This window comes from Apteryx mantelli, chromosome 4 (assembly GCF_036417845.1).
Source record: "Apteryx mantelli isolate bAptMan1 chromosome 4, bAptMan1.hap1, whole genome shotgun sequence".
In the NCBI taxonomy this organism is placed as follows: Eukaryota; Metazoa; Chordata; class Aves; order Apterygiformes; family Apterygidae; genus Apteryx; species Apteryx mantelli.
Genome location: NC_089981.1, coordinates 22,734,019 through 22,746,449, shown reverse-complemented (window position 1 = coordinate 22,746,449; position 12,431 = coordinate 22,734,019). Strand labels below are relative to the sequence as shown.

Genomic DNA, 12,431 nt, shown 5'->3' with positions numbered 1-12,431 from the left:
ACTTAGTTAAACTGTTATAACTCTCTCAATATGCATAATTTCTAGCTTTACATAAATTCCTTTGTCATTTCAAAATCTTGCAGAAGTATGCATGATGCTAGAAAGTGAAATACAGCTAAATACTGAGCAATTTTTACTTAACAGTATATATAGCCGTAATAATCTTTGCTCACCTGTATAGTGCTAATTTTTGACAGTTACAGTGTCAGCAAATCATTTATAATGGTGACATGGAAAAGATGTCATTCTGTCACAAAACCAGACAAAACTGAATAAATGCCTGTAGAATGGCATTTTTTATGTCTACAGCTAGACACGGTTTTCCACAAAGCTCTTTCACATAAAGTAACTATCCTTTTACTAAGGGCCTATTCACACTTCTCACTGTCTTCCAGCAGATGCTTTATTGTTAGTCCATAGTCCTAACTTATCTGATTAAATGTAGTTCTAGATGCTCCTTTTAGTTCATTTTATTTACATCATCATTGAATATTCTCAAAAAATACTAACTTGCTTACTGAATCGTAAGCATTTAGACTGATTCAGTGAAATTCCTTCCTGGATAGCTGAGGGGAAAATTTTTATCCTGATCTCTCTGATAGAATGAATGGCAGCTAAGAACATTGCTACAAATCCTGGGAACTGAAAATAACAATACTTTGTAAGAAGTATTTGTAGTAACTTTTACCAGTATCTGAACTTCCTGAGTCCTTCTCAAGGCTCATTAAAGAAAGACATAAAAGATTTTGGTAAAGATAAAGACTGTAGAGAAAAGCTTAAAGACGTGGTGTTAGAAGAGGAAAATAAGCTGTTAGGTGGTGTGTAGTGGCTTTGATGCCTTCTCACTCATTACCAGTGATCTTAGGTCCACAGGGTGTCAGTCTGATATGTTTGACAGCACAAAATTTGCTTTTAAATGTGCGGCTCTGGAAATGAGCAGCTCATGGAATGCTCATTGATATCAGTTGTTTTTAAGTAGTATTGTTTGACAGAAAGATTATATAATAAATGAAAATAAATACCTATTTGACAGAAATGATGAAGGTTTTTCATCTGTGCAGCCAGAGGAAGGTAACTTTTTGTATAATGCTATCAGTGATCAGGTTTATGAGTTGTTACGGAGTTGTTAGTTTCTGATCTGTATAGAGCTGTTATTTCCTAAAAGTGAAGAAATGAAATTCTTTTTTGGGTTTCATTAATAAGAACATACAGCTGATTTGCCAGAACTTAGTGTAATATCTACAGTGGTGAAATATTAATAGGCATAGATTTATTATAGTATTGACCTAATTATTAACTCTTTTTAGATCAAGCTGTTTTGAAGACTCAGTATTTTTGCTGTTTGATCAAGTGACTAGTTATAAGGTGTATTTATGATGACACCTTTAAGGAAAAGGTCATGTTTACTCAGGAAGTGCTGAGTAGTCATCATGTCCTTTTTTAAGTATAGAAGCTCCAGCATCCCAGAAGGGAGTTTTCTCAAAGTCACATGTAAGATTTGCATATTGGAGTCAAATGGAAATCCTCTCATTGCTACATTTAATTTTAAAAAGTTAGCTATTTTTACTATATTGAGGTGAAATCTCTGAAAAGGATCTGTAAATAAAAAAATCAAGTGAAACAGAGTCAAAGGTGATATCTGACAGGTGGATGATTATAATATCAAATGTTCAAAATCCAGTTGAAACCATAGGGTATGTTGATGATCAGTATACATATCTGGTCAAATATGTAGTGTCAAATTATTTCTTAAGTGTCTGGATTTCAAATAAACAGATTTTTTTCCCACTGAAAATACACTTTTCTCAATTTTGTTAATTTGTTTTGTTTTGTCATAAGAAAGATCCAGAAAATTTTCAACTGAATTTTTGCAATTTGGGATCACAATTCTGTTATCAACGTCCATGTATTTTAGCCTCCAATTGCCAAAAAACACCCCAAAAAACTGAAAGCAGACCTTTATGTCAATTAAAATTTAATCCTTTTATTTTAATTTCCACCAGGTCCAGCCAGGTCTGATATTAGGTTAAAGAATCTTCACTGTCTGCACTGCACTTCTTCCTATCACTCAGAAGGGATCGCTCCAGGAACATGGTGAGGAACCACTTTTTCACAAAGTAATTGTAACAGAAGGACAGAACAATAGGAACCCAAGAATGTAATGAATTGAATAAGTAATTATTGCATAGGTGAAACAGGAAAGGCTAATACAGAGAAGTAATCCATACCTTTTATATTTTTATGGGGAAGATGTCTTTTAATTCCACTGTTCTTTCCTAAAGTAATTATAGTGGTAGAGAAAAATGACAGGATCAGACAAGTGAAGTTCTGTTTGTATTGAATCAGTTCAGTAGTGGCGATGATGCTGTGAGCATCTCTGGTGTGTTCGACATGTTTCAACTCTATTGTGGGGAGATCCAGGTGTTGTAATAGAACTGGAACTGATCTGTTGAGGATATTGGCGGGAAGGTAGAGATGATGAATTTGTTGGAGTTGCCAAAGTACCACAGTGCAGTGGCCTTCCCAGTTCTGTATCATAGACTGCACTCTGCCCTTGGCAGTGCTAAGATGGTAAACAAGAGCTTTCTTAGCTCCTCTGCTAACTCAGGGAAGAAGCTGTATGCTTCCTGTGCTTGTACCACAGACTGCCCTTTTTACTGAATCAAGGTTTATCATTTTACTTGAAAAGTCAAACAATGGAGGGATGAACACAGTTTTTAGGGAGAGTGAATAAAAGTTGATGAAAGAAGAGTTAATACAAAAATCTGAGAACTGAATCTCTGTTCATTCATGCTTTGCCATCTTTTATCTACACATCATTCTCAGCAATTCCAAATTTCTTGCACTTCATTCTTCCACTTTGTGTACTGGTCCAATATTATTCCTCTCCTTATCAGATAGTGATCATAATTTGCGTATTATTGATCTGTATTGCTTTTGGATATAATACCAAATTTGTTCAGTAAATGAAGTTAGATGTGTTTGAGCTGTGACAAATAGTAGCCGTTAAAAAAACTGTAAAATGATAATGAACTGGAGGAGGTTTGTGTTTTCTTTTTTCTTTTCTTTTTAAATGGCATTTAGGTGTGTTGAACTTGATAAAGAGGAGATCCTGTTTGGCGGGTACTCTGCTGTTGCAATTTCTGAAAGACATGGGAATGAGGGAGGGCATTGCAATTCTATATATAAAGCATCCAAGCTTCAAGGGGTAAGCCTGGAAGGTGGCAGCAGCAGCACTGCCCATTTGGAGCAAATAGTGGAGGAGAGTCCAGAAAAAAATTTCCAGTTAGGGCATGCATCATGTTTCTGACAGTATTGCTGCCTATCTTCTGCAGTTTTCTGCAATGTACAGGTAAGTCTAGATACCTTTATCCCTCTCTGTGTACCATTTGGAGGAAAATATGCATGTGTTGAAACCAAGTGGCATACTCCATTATAATACTACAACTCATGTGCTTCAGGTCTTGCTTTCCTTTCCCACTACCAGCAGAAATATACGTACATGTTTTCTTCTCCCTCACTAGATGTTAAAATGCAACTACATATTTAATAAATATTTGACCAAGATAGAACTATTTTTTGTTTTTTTTCCTTCTTAACTTTTCTTTTGAATTATGGTTACTGATATCATTGGTGGATCATTCCCTAGAACTGATACAAAATACAGATATTACAATACATTCCCTAAATATTTGGCATCTTTTTTTTTAATGGACTTAAGTTGTGTTGGCAAACTGCAGAGTGCCTTAATCTTACAGATGTTTCTCATGCAGTGCTCTAGTGAAGTTACTGGGGAAGCTGAACATCTCTCCTGTGCAGAATTATGATCAAAAACTTTTTCCTTTTTTAAACAAACTGCAGGAAGTATTAAGTATGAGCTATGAGATGGCATTACTTTTTTAAAGAATGTTCTGGTAGAAAGACTCTTGAGCTAGATAATAGGCAAAATATTCCAGTCTGTCAGATTTTCCATGACTCTCAAAATATCCCCCCATATAATTCTTTAATCTTTTAAAGAGTTCTGTCTTATGTTTTGATCCAGCCCACATAAATATCAGATGATTGTGCCTTTTTTTTTTTTTTTTAAGACTTGATAACATTGGTGCTGTAGCTACTCTACTTTCTTATTCATTCCTCTTCCTGTAGTGTTTTCAGTGGATTCTTTGAGAGCCTTTTTTGCCATAGTTTAGTATTGCTTAAGATCATGGTTTCTTTTTATCTATTCTGTATGTTCTCTATAATCATCAGTTGTTACAGTTCTGATTTCAAGAACATGCTGCTGAAAGGCACACTTTACTTACTTTAGTTTGAACAAAGCTAAATTTATTTCTTTTGTATTGTGTTTACTACGTTTAATGAACCATATAGTTCCAATTGCACGATGGCACATATTACTCTTAAATCACTGACTTAAACTGTAGCACTATAGAAAATAAAATATAAGCAACTCAACCCTTTTGTAAATTCTCAGGACCAATTTCTAATCTCAGTTATATTGTTATAAATCAACTTCAATTCCATTCACTGTATTAGCACCATTGTAACCAAGATCAACTCAAGCACCTGAACCCTGGGTCCTAACCCCAAATGCAGGTGTCTACAAGTTATTCATCAACATGGCACTATGTATTGGATGACTAGATTCATTACTGATAAAGGTTAATCTTAACAATCAACTGGGAAATTACCTTTTGGAAATATAAAAAAGGTTTCATTTTAACATCTCTCATCAAAAGCAAATGTTTTGTTTTCATTTATTTAACTGACCTGAAATAGTTTGAAGTCATTACAACATTGCATTGCATTTTCCCATAGTGATGTCTCACAGTAACTGTAGTAGAGGAACAAATTACATATTTCTTCACAGCGAGTCAGGTTCCCTTTCTGGATTGCATTCCAATTATAAACTAGACAGACCAACCACACAGAAACTTCACTTTGCCAGATATAGTTGTTGAGGAAGTCTGACCAATTAGGAAACAGTAAGATATAGGAAGTTTTAATTTCAATTCCAAGGAAAGTGAAGAACTGTTTGAAGTTGTTGGGCTAATTCAAAATGACATATTTCATGTCAACTCAAAATCATCCCACTTCTTAAAGGAAAACAAAATATTTCCAGCAACATAAAAAGGTCAGAAGATTTCAGCATTCTGGAACTTTCATTTAGCGCTTGGAAAGCCTTTTCACTGACAAATTCCTGAATAGTTAGTTCCTAGATACAACTTCTGCACTGGGCCATAGCCCTTGCTACATCTACACAACCTGCCATTTCATGTGGTTGTAAATGGTTAATAAAATTGCCAGGATGCTTTTACTAATCTCTTTAGAGCTAAGTATGAGAAAAAGGACATAAATGCTGAGAATAATTACTGTACTATAATTATTTTAATAGTTTGGTCTGACAGGATACAGACTAATTGGCAGATAGTCAGCATGGCTCTATATTTGTTATACTAGCCATCCGTTGAGCAAAATTTTAAAATGGATTTTATATCTTTGGTTACTTTTAATATAATTCTTGCATAGCTCCATGTAGTCCATGATGATTATTACATTTAATTTTTTTTACTCTAACCAGGAGTATTTGTAACATTTTGTAACTGTTTAGCATGCTTAGACCTAAGAATTTGTAAATTAGAAAAGCTTACAAATAAGCTTTGTGAACCAGTACACTATCTGTTCTGATCTAAAATGTTTGTCCATAAAGTACTAGACTTTTTGTTTTACATCAGGCTCTCTGGATAAGTCTTACTCGAAATGATGTTTTAGGCATATCTTCAATTCCTGCCAGTCAAGTATCCTCTGAAGACAGCTGTACCCACTCTTAAATCCCGTGAATATAGTTTTTGTAGCTTGGGATTAAACCATAGTAATTGCAAAACTTTGAGTCCAACAATAATAGATTATTGAACAAATGGAGATATCAAAATCAGGGACTTAAAAAAATGAGCAACTACATGAGGTCTAGTGAATGCTCTGTAGCCACACAGACTGATTCTGCTGCTCTTTGGGGGGTACTCACCGTGGTGTGGGGCCGTGCAAGGCCTGAGGAAGAAGCACATTGTATTCTGGAGATGCCTGCTGAGTTGCAGGCGGACCATAAAGGTTGCACTAAAACACTGGCACAATTTCAAACAATTACTGGCCAGTGCTGACAAATTACAGAGCACAAGGCTGTGTGAGTAGGATTTCAAATGTTTTTCTGCAGAACTTGTAATGCTGGCCTTGCAGCTGAGTGTAGCAGCTTGCAGCTCAACAGCTGAGATCACTGTATGCTGTTTCTTTCTTTGGGAATGTTCTTGTTGAAGTCATCAAGAAGTTATTGCACTGTTAGCCTAACTTATTCGTCTTTATAGAAATTCTGTTACATTGTACTCCCGAGTTTCGTTTTTTGTTTGTGGAGTACTATGCCGTTGAAATGGTTACAATGCCTAGGGAGAAAGGAAAAGGGGATACTCACTGAACTTCTGTCTTGACATTTACGCCTCAGATAGTCACCCAAGATTTCTTTATAGCCAATGGAAAGAAATAGAATCTTTGAGTGTAATCCATTTGATCCGTGTTTGACACATATTTTACAAATTAAATTGTACCCAGAAAATGTGCATTTCTCTTCACAGGCTGTAAAAAGAGTCTATATAACTGGCAGAGATGTAGATGCAGATATTAATTACATCAATATTCAGTCAACTGAATGTCATTAAAGTTATTAGAGCAACATTGGGGTGGGAGCACTTCTGTCACTGAACTTTAGTCATTGATTTCCCTTCTGTCTAGGTATTTATTGTATGTTGTTCCATCAGTGTACTATTTTAGCTCTCAAAAGCTTAGATAAATTTGTCCAGGTAACACCTTTTTCACTCTAAGTATTGTTCCTGAGAAAAACTGAAGCATAGATGGGATTGGGAAGTTGGAGAAATCTGGTCTGAGGCAAGGCAAGCGCTGAACTCTTGTTCCCTGAATTGCTCCCTTGTGTCTTTCCCAGAAGGCAAGCAAGCTTGTACTTTTCAAAAATGTGGACATTCATTTTAAATATCCTTATATTCAGTTTGCCTGAGAGGGTCCCTAAATTCACTGGGATTTGATGAAGTTCAAACAGAGATAGATCATAGCAGTCCTCTTTATTCTACTACCTATTAAAATGATATACCAACCTTGACTGAGAGACACTTTAATAGCAATTTCTGTGTATCCAACAGGCTTGAGTGATGCAATTCTTCTATGATTTGTTTGATGGAAGTCTCAAGAACTCTCTCTGGTACCTGTCAAAATAAACAACACCTTATATGACTAATGTAAGAAATTCCACATGAAAATTCAGCCCCTTCAAAAGTTCTGTGAAGACACATAGTTGTTTCTTCCTGTCTTGAGGATCAAAATGTTCATCTCCAATCCTTGGAGTGAGCAATATTGATTTTTACTGAGTGATATCTCTTTTATCAAATTTAGCTTATTAGAAACAAAGAAGGAAGCCTGAAGATAAAAATATTTTAAATACAGAGGAGTCTAAATCTAGCCTCACATACAAGACAAGACAAGAACTTCACCTATTCTTCTACACTCCTTGAAACACCACATGGTAAATCTTACTTCGCCTTCAACAGTGCAGTGTGGAATTGGCTAGAGTGTCTATTACAGTTGGCGAGCTCCCTAGAGGCTTTCATTATCTTCAGTATATGAGGCCCTGTGGAGCTGTAGTGTATATACGTATGTGTAAATCTAATCTGTTTTATGCTATTAAAGAAACTGTGCACTGTAACATTCCTTCATATTTTTTCTGTTGTGAAAGATGCTAAACATGTAATAGAGAATTAAAAGGTTTCTGCAGGATATTCTTTGCACTTATCATCCAAGAAATACTGGACCTGACAAACTAAAAATGAGTAGTGCATTTCTTAATAGTAGTCCTTTCTTTGGCTGTTACCATCCAGCTATTGACTCTATGATAGCTGGCTCCATATATGCACCACCTATGTCTGTACACAGGGCTCAGTGCACATACGGTGGCTGTGACAGCCCTTTCCTTGTCAACATCTTTCTTACGCTCTTCTCGCTTTGGGCAAAAAGCAAGCTGCTACTAGAAAGAATTTTGGGGCAGGTATGATGACACGCTGCAGTTGTACACATGCAGTAGGTCTGGGTGTGTGACAGAAGAGGGGTTGTGCTATACTCCACGTCTGCTGAACTGTCCTTGCCTTCACATAACCAGAACAGAGTGCGTGGAAAGGAGCAGGTAGCAGCTTTTCAGCTGCTTCTACTGCTATTGCCTGAGCAATAACAGTAAAAGCAGCAACCAGGCCTGGGGATTTCCCACTTTTCAGCCACAGATCCCATGATTCTTGTGAAGAACAGATGGAAAATTACCTGTGTTTTCCCAGTTTTGGTTGTTCCCTCCATTACTTCTGCCCGGATGATGGACTAAGAATTAAAAAACATGCGGAAAGATATATCCCATATGTTTTTAACAAGGAACACAGGATTTGAGACTGAAGTACTGGAAATCCCATATTTCATTGGGTTTCTGGCAGCCTTTGGTAACACCAGTTGCAGAAGAATATTTTATTACAAACAGAACTATTTGGTTTTCCACCATAATTTCTGTTTAGTATTGTGTGACAGGACACAATTCATAAATGCTGACTCTGCTTGTACCATGTTTTTAAAGAAATAAGTGTACAAATATTCACCTTCCTTGTGCTTAGAGGATAACTTACCAATGTTGTCCTTTTGCTTTTACAGCTTTTGAAGGAAATTATTGGCCCCACTTCTTTCTCCAAAGACAGAAAGAATCTCTGCAAAGAAGTAAGTGCTTGACCTGGTATTTAATGTTCATGTTGCAGCTGTGACTAACAGCTCTAGTCAGCATCAGTTCTATATTGCAGAAGACCCTGTACAAAATGCACGCTCAATATAAGTCCTTGCTTCAAGGAGCTTATAATTAAAAGCCTTAGTTTTAGAAATTCTGACTGAAGGGCTTGCATATGAAGAGGTGGTACAACTTGTTGCCTGTCTATGGTAAGTTTTACAGTGATTGGAAAATAATTTGGTCTGCCATGCTGAGATTTTGATGCTTAAGGATAGAAACTATGAGCAGTTACAGTAGCTTTCAGCTGATGGAATCCACATTTGGAAATTTGCTGTTGAAGTTGTTCTTGCAATCTGTTTGATTTTCTTTCCTGAAGATCATTGCCTAATATTATCTAAGAATTTAGAAAATTGATTCTTCTGATCCTGCAAAATCCAGGAAATGAAGGAAATATGATTTTCTATGTAGGCTAAGTTATTTTAAAGGTTGCAGGTCAAACTAGATTTATGCACAAGTGAAGGATCAATGTAATGTACTGGTCTACTTAAAGACACTGGGGCTGAAAATACCAAAGTGAATACCAGCTTATTTTAAAGCACGTATTATCCATAATATTCAGCAGATCATTAGACAGCTACTTTTAAAGAGGTATGCAACATGATATACTTACATTATTAGGCACACAGGACTGCAGTAGCATGGTCTCTGTCCATAACCAGAGCTATACCTATAGGTTATAGAAGAACTTTCCCAGATAGCTTCTGGCAGAACAGGGAATACTTGTTCCTTACCTTTATAGCCAGCTGTGGCCTGACTTCAACATCCAGCTGTGCCAGCTGAAGCTGTTATTGCCACAGTTCCTGGTAATTTCCTGGAAGTTTTCCCCTAGCTCCTAAGAATGGCTTGTGTGCATGCACCCTAATACCCTGTAAGCAAAATTAACTCCAGCCACCTACTTACTGCAAATTTGTGCTAGTCTTCCTGAATCTAAGACATACAAAAGATGGTAAGAAATGATCTTACTCATTTCAAAATATGTGCCATGCAAGCATAGAAAATAGTTAGCATAGTATAGGTTTAAAGTACTATAAATGTTAGCTATCAGAAGTACAGTAAGAACAGTGGATATAATTAAAATGTTAATTTATAATTAAAATGGCACCTTCTGATAGTGGTGACTGCAGTATTTTCTGTTCCAAATAAAGACAATGATAGTTGTGAAGCAACCCTTCTGAAAACATAGGATCATTAAAAAAGAACATTAGATCTTTTTTAAAATAAATATGAATATCAGTCCTAGTATTCTGAATAAATTATCTACTATATTTTGTTTACTGACATTCTTCCTAGTAACCTATTTTCTTCATGTCTTGCTGTAAAATACTGTGCCTTCCTCTTGCATACTGTTCAAAAGTTCCTGCATTTTAGTGGTTGACAATGAAATTCTTTAATCTAGTTTTGGAAAATGTAGAGGTGGAGAACAAAAATGAATGATATAAAATGCAAATTTATGATTATGAGAGACATTTCTTTAGGCAGAAGAAGCAAAGAGTTGTTTGAATTAGGTAAATTCTCATTCAGCATAAGCATGGAAAAGCGACATGAAGTTTATCATGAAGGAAGAAACGAGCACTTTTGATCAGCCAAAAAGAATTCTGCCACTCATCTCTGTCTGCTCTTACAGCTTGAGGAGTAGAGCATGAATATACGCAAACTAAAAGAAAATCAGTAGACATCACTTACTAAAAACTGAACTCAAAAGACATATAGATATTAAAAGATATATAATCTATTTTTAAGCTTTCTTGAGTTACTGACATTCCCATTTGTTATTTTTCTGCAATAAGATTTAAATAAAACCCTTTACATTTCATTCTGAAGGCACTCCTTTATTTATAGAAAAGGGCACCTATTGCACTCTGACCATTGTATAATCCCGTGTAATTATTCCTTGGCACACTCTGAACAACCTGGGGTTTGCTGGTCAGTGTGAGTTAAACACAGTATTAAACTAGCTAGGATTTGGCATGAAGGGTAAGGCATCAACGATAACAGTTAGCCAACTCCTATTTTCCAGTCAGACGTTCTGGACAGCACAGAAGTATGGAAGAGGAGTACTTTCTGCCAAAATCACCTGGATAAAAACAGTAGTGTTTGGTAGTCATTTCATCATTCTTTAGGAGTTAAAAAAGTGTTTTAGCTTTAAAACACTATATATAAATTGGAAGTAGACTTTGCAAAACTTACCTGATAGGTAGTGCTTCTAAGATATATGATATATAAGATATATATTTCAGTTTTCTGAAACTTGGAGTTTCAGAAAATTCAAAATTAAGCAAAAATTATTTTAAAATGAAAACTAATAATCTAAGTTTACAATTACTTAACAAAGTACATAGTTTTACTTACTTCAGTAGTTCTGTCAACTTCAGAGAGACTGTTCAAATGCTTTAAGTAGGTATAGAAACATCTGTAGCATCAAGCGCTGGAGTTGTATCTCTTCTTATGATTCATTTCAGCTTCCTAAAATCTGTCCCTTCAGACCAAAAGTAATTACTTGTTAACAGTGAAAACTGATTAAAACATTCGATATATTAACGAAGTTGGCTTGAATTTTGTTACACATGCACACAAAGCCCAAAAAGTGCGGATTTACAAGCTGAGCTTTTAAGATTGTCTTTGGAAATCTAATGATCGGACTGTGTAATGAGTTATTATATAGTAATCCCATACATAGCCCCATAAATGTTATGTCTGAGATGTTAAGCGGTCTCTCCATAGCAAGCTGTGGCCTTTGCAAACAGATTGGACAGACTGAAATGAGAAGGTAAACCTTTATATCACCAATGAATGAGATAGGATGATGTTTCCCAAGACAAAGGAATCTAGGGAGCTCTCCTCTGCTTACAGTAAATGTAAGAGTTTCTGTCACTCCAACTGTTGTTTCATTTCCTGAGTTGAGGTAGTATTTGGGGTTACAAAAAAATTGCTAGTATGTTGTTCACATCATATTAACGCTTATGAGAACTGGGGATCTGTGGGACTGCTGGAATAAATTAGGCTATTCAATGAAGATGCTATCTAAAGACAAAAAAGTGGAAAGAAGGAGAAGGTCATAGACAACTTGGCAACAGAATAAGTCCTACATTGAGGGAATAAAAAAAGGTTTTCTTATGAGGCAATAGTAATTAATTTGAGTAGAAATTGACTGGCTGTTCCAGCTATTTATGTCTGAAATGGGAATCAAAATGAGCAGATATGCTGTAAGGAGAGCTAAATCCATTTTTCTCTTTCACTTCTATAGTTTTGGGCAAGGATTCCTGTTCTACCTGGGGTGGAGGGCATTTCTCAACCTTTGATAAATACCAGTATGACTTCACTGGGACCTGCAACTATATCTTTGCTACCATATGCGATGAAACCAGCCCAGACTTCAACATTCAGTTCCGCCGTGGGCTGAACAAAAAAATTGCAAGGATCATTATTGAGCTGGGACCTTCTGTCATCATTGTTGAGAAAGGCAGCATTTCTGTCAGAAGTGTTGGGTAAGATTCTGGGATGAATGGGAAAAAAAGTGTTTGAAAAAAGGCAAGCAACTGTACAGCAGTTATACCAAAGAAGATTA

General features: G+C 35.9%; 1 protein-coding gene across 1 annotated transcript in view; it reads left to right on the top strand.

Moving 5' to 3' along the window:
• MUC6 (mucin 6, oligomeric mucus/gel-forming) overlaps positions 1-12,431 on the top strand; it is a 56,353-nt gene that overhangs the window by 20,888 nt on the left and 23,034 nt on the right. Inside the window, exon 2 of the mRNA XM_067295337.1 lies at positions 12,111-12,351. Coding sequence (XP_067151438.1) covers positions 12,111-12,351 — 241 coding nt within the window. The remainder of the gene's footprint in view (positions 1-12,110; positions 12,352-12,431) is intronic.